The following is a 17,190-nucleotide window of genomic DNA, read 5'->3' on the forward strand; positions in this document are numbered from 1 at the left end:
CAATTTAGATTACTCACAGCATTCTAATCTTCGGTTGTTGTAGTTGATCCCGTAGTTAAAGCAAGAAAAATTACAAAAAATTACACAAATTGCATGAGTAGGTTAAAACGTGTTTATGTAGCAGGTGTGAAACTAAATGAACAAAATTATATTAAACCGTTTATGTGATCTCAACCAACGTTTTGTTTTGTGGTTCGTAATAAAAGATTCATATGATAACATTTGCTTCTGGTATGCATAATAATTTTATCTCCAAAACATTGAAAATCACTTCTTAAATAGCTTGAATCCCCCGTGTACAACACCTTCTATCTGCTAACTGATTACGAAACTGTTGTTGTTGGCAAAAACTGCTGTAGCTAGTGATTCGTAATTGAGGATTCAATTTTATGATGTAGTTATGGTGAGATCTTTGACTTCAAATTGAAGTTTTACCGATGCTGTTTAGAACATTCATCAGGAAATGTGCTGGCTGGTGCCTGTGAAGATTGCTTTGCATCGGTCCCCCTTGATGTCCCTTTATGTTACGAGAGGAACCATTTCCAGCTAGGCTGACCCTCAACTCTTCCTATCACTCCTCTTCCTTCCTCATCGCTTAATTATTCCAGGTCTATTGCTGAGGACATTTCCTATCCCATGTTTTTTAAATTCATTTGAACGGAATAGTTGGTCTTTCGCTGCTCATTGGCATACTATATCAACATGCTCTTAGTGAAAACAAACATTATGTACGTGGATACTGTAGAGCCCGATATCGTGTTTTTCTAATGTAGATATTGTCCAACTATTTTGTCACATTTATTTTACAGTGCTTCGAACGCAAATATGGACACCAAAAAAGGTGAGCGAACAGTTTTGTTATAAATTGTTAGGTTTAAAGTATGAAATTATTGATTGATTGAACATTGAAGTTATAATCTTTAAGGGCATTCGATCTACACTTTTTGACGTTCAGAATATAGTTTCGTGTTTCAATTGCGGCTTATAATTTAAATTCTATTATTACAATTCAAAAAAGGGCAGCGATTCAATGTTGCAATAACTATTTATCAATGATCACCGATATGCCAAATTTTTGCTTTAAAAGAAGTTACGAGAAATAACATTATTGTAAACAAAACGCGGCTTTTAAATCCGGTGGTATTGAATCAAACTGAATTTTGACATCACTGATTAACAAATTACAAGCTCAGCGCACCCTTGGTGGAACGAGTTGTTTCGTTAAATCTTTCGATTTTTGCATTTGTCTACCTGATTTTTAGCATTCCAGTAGCATTCCCCATGTGATGGAGTTCTGGAAGGACACAACCTTCAGATGATAAAATCATATAGTTTGCTTGATAAAAAACGCCTTGGACGACAAGATGCCTGGGTGGATGTATCCTCATGGTTCGAGAAGCCCCTTGTACGACGAAGAATTTGTACAGGCATTGCTTCATGATCAGTGAGGTCACTTGGACGTCTATATTTTTTTAGTAGACGGGGACACATTGACGACGAGGACCCTTGAAATACATTGATAATAAATCCACAAAGCCATGCTGTGCATGTTTGAAGTGTACATATTGTCAGTCACAGTATGTAGAATGGAGAATGTGAAATTTCTGAATCTAAAAAAATATCTAAAAAATAAATAAATAAGAGAAATTGTTGAATAGCTTGTTTTACTGGCATCCCAAACAACAAACCCGATAGAATATATGATCTAGAATGTATGTTTTCCATGGACCAAAATTCAATAACACCCAAAAGCCAGTATATTTTTATGGTATCCAATTCCACATATTTATGTTGCGTACATATGAAACAATAATACTCCTCTTCATAAACAAGCATCCTTAATGAAACATTCCACAAAAAGGGTAATTGATTGGTAATAAAACAAAAGGAAAAAGGCTGACTTCACTATTTCTTGCTCGGGGGCTGCGTTGGAATAGTTCGGGGACACTTGTTCAGCCGTATGCATGGACCATCCGGTGAGTATTTCCTCACAAAGCCTTTCTTGCAGTAGCAACCTTGGACGCACACATCAGGACACGTGGTTTCATCCTCCAGGGCACATGTACGCTGAACGCACGAACCGCAGCATTGATAACGCTCTTTCGCTGGACAGACTTCTACATACCACAAGCATAGCAAGAAAAGCAACGAATTAATATGAGGAATTCACTTACAAACCATTTTCCTTACTTTTGACGCATCCTCCCTGTTGCGCATGGATTGAAGCGAATCCTACGATCGCTATAAAACACACAATAAGCGATAGTTGCATTGTTACAAATTTGTTCTTGATTACGGTTTGAGCACGTACTATTTTGGCACAGAATGACCTCGAAGTGATACGGTTTTCCTTTGAGCTTATATCTTTTGTAATGTGGTAAGAACATCAGTCAGTCTTGTACGTTTTGATTTAATTCACCTGTGTAAATGTAAACAAACGTTGTTTTCTGCAACACTGCTTCCCTGTTTTGTTGTTACAAGTTGTTTGCATACACACACTTAAACAACTACGCGACAAGGAAGTATTACGAGATTTAGCAAATTGCTCAAAAACATTCGACAAGTGGAGCTTCAATTTTCTTATAGAAACTGTTGAATCTTTTGCGCCCAAAAGGTATGCAATTTTTTGTATGACTTCGTACAAACACATTTAGGCGCCGCATTCTCGACTACGCAACGAAGAAACCATCAAAATGATTATTTCGTTATGGTTATGACAATGCTTACATTGCAATAATTTTATGCTGCTTTATTTTAATTTATTAAAACTTAAAAATTAAACACACAAACACACACTTAGTCGAAACATTTCTGTTTCTTGCCGTTTTTACGTCACAATAATTTATTAAAGCAATAGTTTCTCACTGTAGTACAAGTTGTGTATTTACAAGGAAGTGTTGGTTCAATTTACAAAATTGTTTGTTGCCGTTTGTAACAAAAAATCTAATAAGAGAAAAACAGAAGCATAAACCCTCCCGTAAACTAACATTAAACACGCTTTCTCCCATTGCAATGAACAATCATAATACTTGCTGTCATCTTTATTCTAATCAACAAAACACTTATATCTCGCATTGTGCGCATAAGTGTACCCATACCAATAAATACACACATTCTAACTTCTCTCTTGGCGTCTTGCAAACACTCATTCCGATACTATTAACATTAACTGCTTTATGATGCTTCCTTTCGCAGATTTCCTTTCCTTTGTGCCAATCTCTATCACAACTAAACTGTATTCACAATTGCAATGGGTTTGTTTTTGCCTTTTCTATTGCTTCTGAGCTTTGTGTTCCAGGAACGGGAGAGGATTATGTTGCTCTATCAAAACATAAATAAACATATCACATTTATTAATTCGAGAGCATCGCAATATCCGTTATCCGTGTTTCTTCCACACCAAGCACTTTACAAACTTTACACATGTTGCATACGATTGGTGTGAACGATCCTCTCAAGATTTCGTTTCGTTAAGATGCGTTTGCAAAAAATTGCAGAACTGATTTGTCTGTACTTTTGTAGTTTATTGCTTTGTGTGTAAAGCTTTCGTTTAAAATAGATTTTTATTTACTAGCCCGCTTCCACCGTTTGCTTACAGCTCGACGTACACTGTCTAGTAATAAGTTAGTTTTTGCCTTTTCTGTGAGCTGTCGTACAAAGTATTTTGCCCGCGGTCAGTGCAGCTTTTCCTTGCCCAGTTGAACTATTCGGGGGTTCAGATAGAGCCGGGTCAATGTTCGCATTACGTACACGACTCCGAAGAAGAATAAAATCTGGTCGAGACAGTAGTACTGCAGGAAGCTACGGAGGTAGAAGGAAAAAAGGGAGCAGGAGGATTAATCGATTTTCGAAACCGCAAACATACTTAGGCAATCATTAGACGAGTCTTTTTTTTTTGCTATTATTTTGGTTCTGGTTTTCGTAGCCCAGAATTTATGAGCATCAACTTACTTGAGATTACGCGCTGGGGACTGTAAATGGTAAGCACCGTTGTGACGAATCACGTACTCCGTCCAGTAAATGGCCGTCTCGAGTGGTGTAGATCTTTGGTCTTTCAGCAAAATCTGGCGTCGTCTGAAAAGCGAGGTGTTGGGGAAAAAAAAGAAGTTAGACAACCCTTGGAGACAGCGGACGTTTCGCCATTAGCATGTCAACCACCTACTTCGCTTCCCGGCGATATCGCGGATCGTGGATAACCTTGTGGATGGCGCGTATCAACTTTTCGCTCGTAATCGTCTCCAGCTCGAGCCGAAGCGCATACCCATCGGTGACGGCTTTCGCTGCATTCGCGTCATGGTCACAGAACACTGGCATCGTTACGATCGGCACACCGTGGTACACCGTCTCGAACATGCTGAGCAGCCCACCGTGCGTAACGAACGCACGCAACTTCCGATGACCAAGGATGTCCTGTTGTGGTAGCCAGCGTGCAATTCGCACATTCGACGGCAGGTCGGTAAGCAGGGCCGGGCTTGCTTCATACTTCCACAGCACCCGGTACGGCAGGTGGGCGAACGTTTGGACGAGCAGCTTACGCAGATGGTCCGGCATGTTGGCTGCCTTTACGGACGAGCCCATCGAAACGTAGATGAAACCCGATTCGCCCGCACCGGCAATAAAGTCTTCCAGATCTTTCGGCAGTGGTGAGGCCGGTTTGCAGTGTATACAGGCGATTTCGGCTACGTTGGGTAGCAGTGGCCGGGGATAGGTAACGCTCGCCTGTCCATTTTGTAGTATAAAGCTTACGTTACGTCCAAGACTCCAAATGTTTGGAATATCGGAACCAAGATGGCGGCGTACCATGTGCTGAAGGTAAAGCATCGAGGGCTGTGCGGAAAAGCCGGTGGAAAGATGGCAAACGATAATTGTTTAATATTGTGTTACATCCAGAAACCGCAATCGGGGCGGTTCAATAATTCGCGAAAAATCTCGCCGAAAAATGCGATGCGAAATTCATTCCTGAATATTATTATTTATTTTGAAGAAGATTGAATAAAATTCTAGTAGAAAATTGAGCTCAAGAGATAATGAAAAGCAAGCGACATATGATCCTCGTCCACCAAGACTGTGATAGTCAATTTTCTTACCCTTGACCCACGCACTAACTGGTCACCCCTTTGGGGACGCGTTTAGTAGCAAGATGTCAGGGTTGGCTGGTATGCAAGTTGAGCTGCTGCTGAAAACTAGCTGCAGGGATGACAAACATGGTAATTATTGCAATGTTTTGCTAGCAAGATCCAAAACTAGACCAAGACTAGCCAGCTGCTTGTCATGGTGCTTATGTCACTGAAATGTGGCACCGAGATGTGTGGTGTGTGCGTACATTAGGATGCCCCACAGACGCTGGTGACCGTGCACGATTACACCACCTTTCCAAACACGCGCGACATAACACACACTCATCCAAGGGCGTGTTAGTAAAGCATCGATAAAATGGATACACGACACAGCTTAGAACGAACGTCAAAGTTGGTTCGTCCTCGGTCGACAAACGTACAAATATTAGTTCTAGGAATTTTCCGCCCCACGCTTATGCGTAATACATTCCATTTGCTTTTCAGCATCGGAATTCGTAAATCGTGCAGTAAACATCAAACGTGCCCCAAAAAACCAATAATTCTATCAAAATGTGGTGAAAAGTATCAATCTAATAAACTCGACCGCATACCACAAGCGCCCTCATTAGCGACGCTCTAATCCCTTTCCTGTTTTGGGAGAATAGACAAGCCCGCGGATGAGCTCGCGAATTTTAAAGGGTTAATAATTCCGGTTTTGCGACGAAGTTGGCGCGGATTGATGATTGCTTATTAATAGAACGTGATCATTTAACGCAAAGCGCTTGGGATGGGGCACTGGTATAAAGTTTCCTAACCATAAAAAGCCGTCAAAACAAACTAGGTTCACTTGGTGTACGGGTAATTGGGTGTAGCATTAGACCGCGCGATTGAAAGCTGATCCATTAACGCACCAATCATGTCGATCTGGGCATAATTAGTGAAGTAATTATCTGTGACTGACCTGTGAAACCTGAGGCCCGGTTTTAAAGCTGATTCTAACTACGTGCCCCGCATCGATGTGAAAGGAGTTCTTTTTGAATCAGTTTGTTCGTGATATTCGATTCAATATACGAACATCAAAATTAAGTTTACACAGAGTAATTGCGTATCGATTTTGGTGACCACAAGTTAGAAGATAAGGATGGGATAGGTAGAAAATTGTGGACACTTAATTGAAGTAATTAAATTAAAGCATTCATCTCGTAGGCGAACTTGGGACATCCTTTTTTTTTTTCTTGCGACGATTTGTCATACTTACCGTGTACACGGAATCGGCAAGCAGCGTGTGGAACGTGTTCGACAAGCGTTCGAAGAAGTTCATGTCATCCGTAGCCGGCCGGTAGAAGACGGGTGTCGTCGAGTATGGTACCGGATTTCCTGCCCAAGACATCGACCCGGTGTAGAAGCCAACCGTGTTGATGTACATGAACGGTACACCGAGCCGATACACCAATCCTAGGGCACATTCCGGGAATGCTCCGTCCAAGATCATTAGGTCAAACTTACGCCCCAACAGATCCATCGTTTCCTTGTCCTCGAGCGTTGCATCGCAAACCTAAAGAAGGATAGGGAACAAGCACAATAGAAAGTAAGACGAGAAGATGTAACTTTCGACCACCAACTCCGGGAGTCCGAAGTTGAGATTATATTCGATTGCTTTTTTTTTTTTAACGTAAGGACAAACGGACAACGAAACCCAAAAACTGACGTCAGTCGTTCTCGGCTAAATCAATTCTCCATTCACACTGCTGAACCGAAATAATGAACGCAATGGTACCGTGTACAAAAGCGACTACAGTGAAACCTTTCGCCGAACCGAGCTTGCTTTTCACTGACTATGAAAAAACGTGGACCTTTGCCTAACGAAGAAGTATCACAGCACTGTCACTAACGAGGATTATGAAACAATGTTTCTAAAGTGAGCGAAGCGTTCTGGATCAACTTTGTGTGAATTTGGCGATTCACGTGGCAGGAACGAAAGCTCCAAGAGTGTGTAGGACAAAAATCACACACATACACACGGCTCCACGCTGGTCAACTCGAAACCGAGGTTCACTCTTATCTACTCCTCGATCCACATCCGTTATCACGAGGCTACAGCGACGCCAGGATGTATGAGTGTTTGCTAGGATTTCTAGCTGAACTTCAACTTTTTGCTAACGTCGAACGAAAGAATGTTCGGGTTACACTTCGGGCATCCACTTAACGATGATACTTGTGCGACGTTGATGATGGTGTGTGCGTTCAACCGATCACATTCCGTACGAGTCCTGTGCCTGGCGCCAGCGGTGTGACGACTGAAGAATGTGTGTTCTTATTAAAATTTCAGAAATTTCCCACACTAGTGAGCATCGTTAACCTCCACACGATTGAGGTTTACTGGAGGTGGCGTGTGCTGGATGGAGGCTTCGGTCTGATCAGGACGATGAACAGGGAGCAGCAGCTAAGGTAACACACGAGATAAAAATGTGTATAATTGATGTCTATAAATCTAATGCCTTTCATTTTACGGCATGATACATGTGTTAAGGGTGTTGACGCATCTTAGAACGGTTTTGTATAACAGAAGCATGTTGAAAATTTTTCATCTCATCATATGGATGAACTTTGTCCATTAGAAATTCATAAATTAAATAAAAAGAAGCCAGTTTAAGGGGTTTAAAGTATTATCTAGGTATGGTTTCTTTTATCTAGACTTTTAAAGACACAGCGGAGTATTTGTTGAATGGGACTTAAAGAAGCAGATACAGTTGCACATGGCTATAATCGAAATGCTGCAGGCCATTTGCAGATGCGGGAAGCTGATTGTGCGTTTCGACGATTTTCTACATCTCACCAGGTGATTGAATTTATCAACTCGAACTCGAAAAAAATGAAATAAAAAAAAGGTTTCAATATGGTGTAAAATGGTAACTCCACTGCAAACTTCCCATACTGTTTCACAATAATTCAATTGGCGTTCAGCAGGTGCAATGAATGTTGCTTTGGCTATACCCAACAACGAACGAATGATTTATCGCTTGTTGCAACACATTAGCGTGTGATGTATAGTCTTATCTAGTTATGACGTATGTTTTCGTCAAACTCCAATTGATATTGTGTTCTATACGATTGTTGGATATTTTGCCAGTTGTTTTCACTGTCCTTTTAGTTTACTGTCTCAAAACTGTCATAAGTTCGAATTTTGAAGCCGATGCTTCGAAATTCGAAATAGGCAAACGTTTCGATTAGTGTGTAAACGAAATTTTTGGACAATTTTTTATTTCTATTTTGAATGCATAGTGGCGAGAAAGACTCTTGGGGGAATACTGGTATCGGCAGAAATGACCGAAATTAATTCTAAATGACCGAATGACCGAAATTAATACGAAGAACTAATTTTTATCTATTGGAATGAAATACTAAGACAAGTACAGTACTAAGAAAACTCAACAATAACTATTGAAAATCCGAAATCTCTCATGGATTAAGTGCTCAGTTATCATATCATCTATCAGATTAAAGACTAGGTTAGTTGGATCCCTTTGTTTTAAGGCTATGCTCTTGAACTTGATAATAACAGTGATACTAAATCTAAGCAGTGATAGAGGCGGTCCGGTGTCCGAGACTTCAGCGACGATGGTCTTTACACGGCAGGACCAGGTTTCACATCCCATCCGGACATTTCCCCTTATTAAGGACTGACTATCCAACTACGTGTTATCAGTAAGCGTAGTAAACCGACCGATAGAGTAAGACCGATAGAATAGGAGACCTAGAAGTTCGTTAAGCCTACAAGAACAAGACTAGATATAAAGCTAAGGTGATAAGGTGATCAGAAAGCTGGCAAATAGTTCTAAATCTATTTTCGTGAAGAAAGCAGAGCATATCATAGGATCCATCTTCTTCTTGACTTTAAGACGCTAGCCATCTAGTGGCTTCCTAGAATTTCTGATAACACATACCATAGAGAGTGTAGGCAGCAGTGGCGCTGGTCTTCAAACGGCCGGACCGGGATTCAAATCCCATCCGGACCGTTCCCCCGTAGTGAGGACTGACTATCCAACTAGTAAGTGTAGAAAGCCATTTCGATGACCGGCATATGACCTTAGAGGTCATTAGGCCAAGAAGAAGGAGGAGAAGTGGTAGCATTTTTTTTGCTTTTCCAAGTCCAAACTGGATTTTGTTAAGAATGTAGTAGAATAATAGTAGAAAGGACTGAAATCTTTTGTGATTTCTCTCTTTCAGGATGGAGAGAAGTCTCGCAAGACATATCTGGAATGATACATTTGAATAACTTTGTACTGAACCATCAGGGATTTTCTATTTGAAAATAACTCTACATTCGCTTAAACATCATTAAAAAGTGGTATTGGATTTATACGATTTAAACTATTTTAATTGTTCAGCTCAGAAAGACAGTGTTCTTAAAACTGCTAAATCCAACTATTGTTGGATGCTATTCTTTGGGAGAAGTTTCCAAAGTTTATTGAATGAATGTACACAACTTGGAATGTTCCATTCCAATTGTTTCTAATAATAAATAAAGCATTTCCTTCATTATTTATTTCATCAAGATTTAACTGATTTTACAATCAGAATAAACAAAATATTGAAATTGTAAAACACGTCTAATATGAAGCTGAAGTATTTCCATTTCATCACGTTTCATTTCATGTTGTCGAAACGGCTTTTATCAAGCATGGCATCATCCATGCGTCGAAAAACTATCCCTTCGCTACATTCTCACACACTCCAGTTGAGAAATCACTTCATTTGAACTACAACAGCACGTGTACAGTTTTATTGTGCAATCTTTCTCGCCATACCGCTGGCCTGGGATGAATTCAATAAATAGACGACACTTGCCGAACCGAGTCCCACTGAAGCATAGTGCATTCGATAGTGAGAAGCTGCCGAGTTCTCTTTGTCTTGAAACTATACACTTCTGATAGTGCGTCCCAAGCAGTACAGTAAGGTGGACGGAAAACGGACCAAACAGACCAAAAATGAAGCTTTTGATGCTTTGCCTCAGTGTTGCAGTGCTCGTAGCAACAATTGAATGTTCAGATGTTCAAGCGACCGAGCGAAAGGTTCTGGAGCAAAAAGATACGGGCGTAAGCAACGACGTACCGACGCAGCGGGAAAGCTGTGTCCCAACGAGTGAGTGTTGTGTTAAGAAAGCCATAATGCAATTACAGATGGCAAAGGATGAAATGCTTTTCCGGGATCGTGGATCGAATAAAGCATAATATTGTTTGCACCTTTAGAGTCAAAATAGAAAAGAAGCTCCTAACGACTGCTTTTTGTATCTTTGTATCATATTTCAGAGCAATGTGGAGTCTACGAGGAGTTCAAATGCTGTGGACCCTGCTATCAGCTAACCTGTTACGGTTCCGTGATCGATTGTGGCAGCCATTGCTTCGCGGAGTGCTACTGTGTGGAGGGGTTCGTACGAGAATATCCCGGCGGTCGCTGCATTCCGCAGCAACTTTGCCAGCGACCCGTGTTGCCAATCCTGTCCGATGATGATGACGATGAAAGCTTTTAATAAACCATAGATGTGAATGTGATGTTTTTTTACACTCAGTCCTTGAGCCATTGCTTTTTTAAGACCTAATTTTAAGCCGTCTAACTTCAACGATGTACAAACATGTTGACACACCTTTCTCCGCACGTGTCGCTCATGATTGTGGGTCGTCGCGTCTGCGGCACCTTGTACAGACGATGATGAGCAACACCTTCTGGAAACGGTGTATTCCAACGAGGGCTGTTGAAACAGCTGTACAAGACAAGACAAAGCCCGTAGGCAGCCTATGGAAGCGACTATAAAACTCATGTATTGCGAAAAAGAATCTTGTGAGTTGTTTCGGTGGCCAAAGCGAATAGCTAGTGCTCGGCAGAAGTTATCTTTCGCGTTGTTTGCCAATTGTCCACCATGAAGGTATTTGTGGTTGTTATGCTCGGCATGGTGTTGCTGACCGGCGCAGCATTTGCGGATGAATCGGAAGAAAAGCAAAACTCCTCTCCAGAATCCGGCGAAGTAAACTGTGCGGTTGGTAAGTGAACAGGCGGTTTGGCGCACGGTAGTTGTCCTACGGAAACCTAACCTCCGATTTTGCTTGATTTTTGCTAGAAAAATGCAACGGACAGTATGAAGAGTATAAATGCTGCGGCAAGTGTTACCAGGAAACGTGTCAGGGCACCAAGATTGATTGCGAAAAGAAATGCACCAAAGGATGCTACTGCATTAAGGGATTCATCCGTGAGTACGAAGGAGGCAAGTGTATGCCGAAGCGTCTTTGCCAAATTTATCTACGCCGAGGCTTCAACAGCGGCTAAGTGTGGAGTCTTAGTTCGAGTATATTGTAGGCACATGTATTAAGTTTGTGAAATACAACATTAATGTAGTAACTTCGGGAGTAACTCTTGGTTATTTACAGTGATCCAATAGTTGTAAAATAATTTGTGTAGATTATTACCTTCTGGACAAAATTTGACCAACTGTTCTTGAGACAAATGTCGAATCTATCTTTTTAATGGAAACTGAGAAAACACTTGTGTCAGCCTGGATAGACAACTGCTCAACAATAGCAATGGAGGTCAAAGTCAATGGAATGTTCTTCTACATTAAGAAAAGATACGCACGAAACTTCACTATCAGCAAACTTCACATTGTCTATCTTTATCGCACACAAAACCACTTACCTGCCACGAATATCGGAAAGCATCCCACAGGGACAGCGGCATATCACCTCGCATTCGGGCCCCGAGCAGATCCCAATTCGTGTAGTTCCGGATGTACTCCACCAGCCCCGATGGTGTTATCTCTTGCAGCCCGTGCAGCGTAAAGTCCGCCGGAAAGCCATTCAGAAACGTTATATTATGACCACTGGTGAAGAAAGAAGAAACAGAGTTTTATTTGAATCCGAATCAGTTACTGCCAGATAGCATCAAACAGGTGGTTTTAAATAGCTCAAAAATGTAACTTTTCCTAATTAATTTCTAGTGCTAAAGTTGAAGTATGTTTCGGGTAAATTTGTGCTTTTTTTGACACGTGTTAATTATGATTTATTGATAGTTTACCACTCAAACTCGAACGAAATTAATAGCTGCTATCCTCCTTTGATAGGCGGACCTGATGACGTACGTAACATGTTTAATTTTAAGCCCTAGATGAAAACACAGTGTCGTGGCAATCAGCGTAATCAAACAGAAACAGGCTTATGATGAAGTTTAAAATACACAAGCCCAATATGATGTTCCTCCTCAAATATCGGTATGTATAATTATACTAAAGACGTACTTGGAAGACGTTATTTGGAAACGCGTTCAGGTAGATTAAAAGATTTCGTTTCATTATATCGTCGCCAATAACAGCATTGTGGAACAAATTAACACAACATTCGTGGTGGACTAAGAATGTTCTACCCATTACTGATCTCTTTTCATGATGGAGTGGACAATTTACAGGGAAAACTAGAATCTGATCTAAGAGCACTTTCTCGGTTTGGAAGTGCAATCTTTTCAGCCATTTCTGGACAGAAACCCTAATGTTTTGAATTGCTTTTTAGCCCAGAAATGTTCCCGTTCACCTTAAAAAAAATCGAGATGTTGCTATAAATTCCACTTCTACCCGGAAAATGTTTCTCTTAGTTCTGAAAATTATCCTGAAGAGGGTCAAGGATACTCTCGTTTAATAAAGTATAGTAACCTTATTGACAAAATTACCTTAATAACCACTACTAAGGTTCTTTTCAATACAAATTTGCCTTTGTAGTTGGCGGATTTACATCGATTTTGTCAATAGGGAAACGTAATATTAGTTTTAAAAAAATGTGGAGATTTGCAGTACGTAAGCAAAAGAAAACTAAAACGCACATCCAGCTTACTTAGAAAACCACCGTTACCGTAAAGATTGTACCCAAGGCCCATTATTTTTTTAAGTTTAATATCTTATCATCCAGCTGAACCATGTACAGGACTTCAATAATTCAATCATTTCAGTTTATTCAATATATATTCGGACAGACGCATCCAAACATAACATAACTGTCATGTAAAACCCCTCAACAAAAATCTTCGCTAATTGAAAACTATTCACCCTTACCCCTGAATCGCGGTTTTGATGGAATTCAGAGAACTCACGCTCAGTCGGCACACGACGTTTCAGTTTGAAAACAGATGATGCAATTATCCGTACGGTTTTGTTTGAATTAATTTCACTGTACGCCAAACTCTAAAGGCAACGTGAGGATTAAACGTTGTACGATAACGAAGCGCGGTGCGTTTTGAGTGAAGGAGTTTTTTGTTGATGTGTTTTTGCTCCTGCGTTAGATCGTTAGTGAGAGCCGTGACGCTAACTGGCAGCTTTTCAATTAGTCGTTGAATCTTTAGCAGAGCCAGTAAGTTTTTTAACAGATTGGAGAAAGGGAAAAAGAAGAGAAAAAAAACCCCCAGCAAACGACGATCAAAATTAATTCCCTCTGTCACTGCACGTTTTCCCTAACGGAACACTTGATCCAATAATCCAATTCTCCGTTTTGCGGTGCGGTAATAGTTTGTCTGTCTAAAAAATCCTGCGATTCAGGTGTCTTTGTAGTGGACGCACCTGTGACCGAAGCTTACGCTTTTGTACCGCTAACAATGCAGCACTACGCCGGACATTGTTAGCACTTACCGTGGTATGAGCCCTTTCGCCAGCTCCAAGAACGGGATCTTGTGGGATTTGGTACCGCCCATGGTGATCATGAGTATATCGGATCCGGAACAGCATGATGCGGCCAGCAGTCCCGCCAGCAGCAGGATCCGCAGTGTCATGGCTTTGGTGCTAGCTGATGGTGGTTCTGAGCAGAAGAAGAAAAAAAAACGGGTAAGTCACTTTGTTCATTGATAGATTCAGATACATCAGGTTTCAATGACAGGAATAGTTGCATCGCGAATTAACTTAAAACATTTATTTTCAACTGTTACATATATGCACAAATTTTTGTATCAATCAAAACAATGATGCTAACCGATAACTACACGCAAAGTGTAACAATACCGAACCGTACGAGGACTGTCAAGAGTTTATTTCGAAAAACACCAGCCAACATGAGGTAACCGGATTTCAATTATTTTGCTCCGCATATGACAATTTAATCGCCACCCAGCCATCCCTCAGCTTTGCCATGATAATAAGCATCAATTAAAACTAGTCACTCAGCGTACACAGTCATTTAAAAGCAAATCATTTTTTGGAAAAACTTTTTATTATTCTCCTTATGAAATTGACCACGACCTGGAAAAAAATGTTTCAGTTGAAGATATGATCTTGCGTACCGTCCAACAGTTTGTTTGACGTAATTCTGTAGCTCTGAAAATTATGGACTTAAACTCTTATAAAACTGTTATTCAGTCTGGCCTGAAAATCTTATCACATGTCACATGATATCTGCCCTTCAGCATACAAATTTACCTTTAAAACCTTTACCTTAGAAAATAATCGTTAAATAAACGTTTCTAAATTTTTGCTGCGTGTCGATACTCATTCCTAATGTTAAATTGTGACGGCCTCATCATGCTTCCGATCAGAGTAAATACAAATGCTTTTTAATAGCTTTGTAAAATGGTCGTCATTTGCTTCGAGAAACAAAATTACATAAGTGTGTGTAATGCTCAATTACATCAATTTTATCGAAAACGATTTTCTGCTACGTGTTCAGATTTATACATCTAACGTTGGTTCTCATATTCCAATACATACGAAAACCTGAAGCGAAGCCAATGGCTCAGACATGCATCAGCCAGATGGTAGACCAGATGGAATTTTGAACGAACTTGATCAGTCAAGCAGACCTAAACCGTCCCGCCTGTCAGTTGTTTACAGAATTTCACCTTTGATGTACACTGTTTATTTTGGGTTTTTGTGGATAATTGTGCAGATAACTAGGATTATGTACATCTCATTGTTGCTGTCAGAATCTCTATAAATCTAATCAATAAATCATCTACATCCACTATATTGCGACACTTTATAGTGATCAAACTATGTACTAAGAACTTCGCTCCAAAAAACCTATTTTTTGCACGAAATCGGATAAAAACAAGAATCGAACTGTGTTAAAGAACACGGGTTTACTGCTTTCCAATTGTTTGTAACACAATCCTTCTTGGCTTGACAACACCGTAGGTCATACAGAACATCTATTGCTCTACTAGAGTTATTGATACCACTTAATTGGAAAGCCCGTCTTCATTAGCTATGATTAACAAATTAAATGCTTTGATAATGTCTCAGACCGTGGCATAATTTAGGAACTTGATTTTCTCCATGCACTGTGTGATGCAATGTGGATAAATACCCTTTATTACAGTCTGGTGTACTCAGTAGTGGAATTTGGGGTTGTAATCTATAATCCATGTATCACTCAACTCAACTCAACGACTCAAACGGCTAGAATCGGATGTTAAGTCGTTACGCTTTGACTCGACTTCACTGGCCCCATTTTCATGTAACTTGGCTAAAACCCGCACTGTCTAATACCCCAATAATAAGCTTTAGAAACTAGGAGATGTAATGGTCAGGTCTTGTTTTTTTTTTTAATTCATAAAAGACGACCAGGCCATATTGCTTACAATAACTTAAAAATAAGATACTCCTTCCATCTTTGCTGGGAGATAAGCAGCAAAGAGCTCGGAGATTTCCTTCTCCGAGCCGTGAAAGGGCACCATATCCCGGGTGGGCTCGGTTGTTCCGTTGCGTATATTCCGTCATCCAAATCCAAAGTCGTGTTCATAGCGAGGGTCTTATCGTGTGAGGGCACCTTATTCCGGGGTGTGTGTGGGCGTTTACATGCTCGTATTAATGATGGTAGCGGGGGTCTTGAGCGTTATCCATTTCGAAGGTTCCTTGATTGTGTCCGATCATGAAGTCTCGTTCGTGTCCTTCTTCTTCCCGTCCCTTGTTTGTCCATCCATAGCATAGGCCGATGCAACTTTTCCATATGGTACCCAACCCTTCACGCATCGTACTCATTCATACATTCATTCATTCATTCATCCATTCATCCATCATCATTCATACAAGCGAGGTACAACATGTATAAGACAGACAAACAGTGGGAGTAGAGGGGGAAGGGGATCATACTAATAATCCGTTAGCACGGCAGAAGAGAAAGATTACTCTCAGGTAGACCTCGTCGGAGTCTCCCAGCAGGTCCCGAATTTTAATATTTGGCAACTTTCCAATGCCCCTGACTGCGTCTAACAAGGCGGATCGAGCAGCCTCGTATTCCACACAAGACCATAGAAGATGATCTATGTCGTGGTATCCGAGGCCGCAGCCACATACTTTGGAGTCGACCTGTCCTATACGCTGGAGATGCGCGCCCAAAGCGAAATGATTAGACCTAAGCCTAGACATCATTCGAATGAACGCACGATCACCTGAGATGCCGTGGAACCAAGGATTCAAGGACACTTGGGGAGTGATCGAATATAGAAATATCCCGAGCTCATCGGTGTCCCACAAACTCTGCCACCGAGCCATGCAGAAAGACTGTGGGGCACGCATGTACTCGTGAGGTAAGATAAGCCCGTCGAAAAAGGACCCTTCCAAAGCACCATTTTTGGCCAATTGGTCTGCCTTTTCATTGCCGAAGATACCGCAATGTGCAGGCAGCCAAACAAGAGATATCCGGAATGATTTCTCAAACAATGAGCTTAAGACCTTTAATATTTCTTTTACGAAGTAGTCCGGGCTCTTAATAGCCTTCACAGATTTTAATGCTTCGACAGCGCTTAAACTGTCGCAGAATATAAAATATTCGTCTGGAGAACAAGCACTTATTATCAACGAGGCGTAAAAGATTGCGGCGAGCTCCGCTACATATATCGAGCATGGCTGGCGTAGTTGGAAATATGCCTCGGATACAATGTTATATACACCAAAACCTATGCCCTGCTCTGATGAGGCTCCGTCAGTATAGAAATGGTTGCTGTTACAATGGCCATACTTTTCCACATGGTCAGGTCCTGTTAATGAGAAAACAAATGGCAAAAAGACGGCATAGATGCACCAAAGTTTTTGTACAAAATGTATTTCTTCGTGTTGCGTTTTTTCGCAAAACGACATCAACAACTGATTGCGATCGATCGTTTTACCTATTAC

The 17,190-nt window shown here is 40.8% G+C and overlaps 4 protein-coding genes across 4 annotated transcripts in view; 1 reads left to right on the top strand and 3 right to left on the bottom strand.

Moving 5' to 3' along the window:
* The window catches only part of LOC126556838 (DNA damage-binding protein 1), a 412,736-nt gene that overhangs the window by 374,284 nt on the left and 21,262 nt on the right, over window positions 1-17,190 (bottom strand). The window lies entirely within an intron of this gene.
* LOC126559536 (chymotrypsin-elastase inhibitor ixodidin-like) lies at window positions 1,906-2,272 on the bottom strand. Its single transcript, XM_050215705.1, has 2 exons — window positions 2,191-2,272; window positions 1,906-2,117 (listed from the first exon to the last, which is right to left on the bottom strand). Exons 1-2 carry the CDS (start codon window positions 2,270-2,272, stop codon window positions 1,906-1,908), a joined length of 294 nt encoding a protein of 97 aa, XP_050071662.1.
* LOC126557783 (UDP-glucosyltransferase 2) lies at window positions 3,675-13,858 on the bottom strand. Its single transcript, XM_050213663.1, has 6 exons — window positions 13,717-13,858; window positions 11,745-11,928; window positions 6,316-6,612; window positions 4,163-4,827; window positions 3,952-4,074; window positions 3,675-3,801 (listed from the first exon to the last, which is right to left on the bottom strand). The coding sequence occupies exons 1-6, from the start codon at window positions 13,854-13,856 to the stop codon at window positions 3,675-3,677; spliced, it is 1,536 nt and encodes a 511-aa protein (XP_050069620.1). The 5' UTR covers window positions 13,857-13,858.
* Window positions 10,975-11,378, top strand: LOC126559507 (cysteine-rich venom protein 6-like). Its single transcript, XM_050215675.1, has 2 exons — window positions 10,975-11,095; window positions 11,173-11,378. Exons 1-2 carry the CDS (start codon window positions 10,975-10,977, stop codon window positions 11,376-11,378), a joined length of 327 nt encoding a protein of 108 aa, XP_050071632.1.

Source organism: Anopheles maculipalpis, chromosome 2RL (genome assembly GCF_943734695.1).
Source record: "Anopheles maculipalpis chromosome 2RL, idAnoMacuDA_375_x, whole genome shotgun sequence".
In the NCBI taxonomy this organism is placed as follows: Eukaryota; Metazoa; Arthropoda; class Insecta; order Diptera; family Culicidae; genus Anopheles; species Anopheles maculipalpis.

Bases quoted from the DNA above. Each gene is read 5' to 3' on its own strand.
- LOC126559507 (XM_050215675.1), top strand. From the start codon at position 10,975: ATGAAGGTATTTGTGGTTGTTATGCTCGGCATGGTGTTGCTGACCGGC. The intron at 11,096-11,172 runs GTAAGTGAACAG...GATTTTTGCTAG, and splicing joins CGAAGTAAACTGTGCGGTTG to AAAAATGCAACGGACAGTAT.
- LOC126559536 (XM_050215705.1), bottom strand. From the start codon at position 2,272: ATGCAACTATCGCTTATTGTGTGTTTTATAGCGATCGTAGGATTCGCT. The intron at 2,118-2,190 runs GTAAGGAAAATG...TGTGGTATGTAG, and splicing joins ACAGGGAGGATGCGTCAAAA to AAGTCTGTCCAGCGAAAGAG.
- LOC126557783 (XM_050213663.1), bottom strand. From the start codon at position 13,856: ATGACACTGCGGATCCTGCTGCTGGCGGGACTGCTGGCCGCATCATGC. The intron at 11,929-13,716 runs GTAAGTGCTAAC...TTTCTTCACCAG, and splicing joins GCGAAAGGGCTCATACCACG to TGGTCATAATATAACGTTTC. The intron at 6,613-11,744 runs GTAAGTGGTTTT...ATCCTTCTTTAG, and splicing joins CTTTCCGATATTCGTGGCAG to GTTTGCGATGCAACGCTCGA.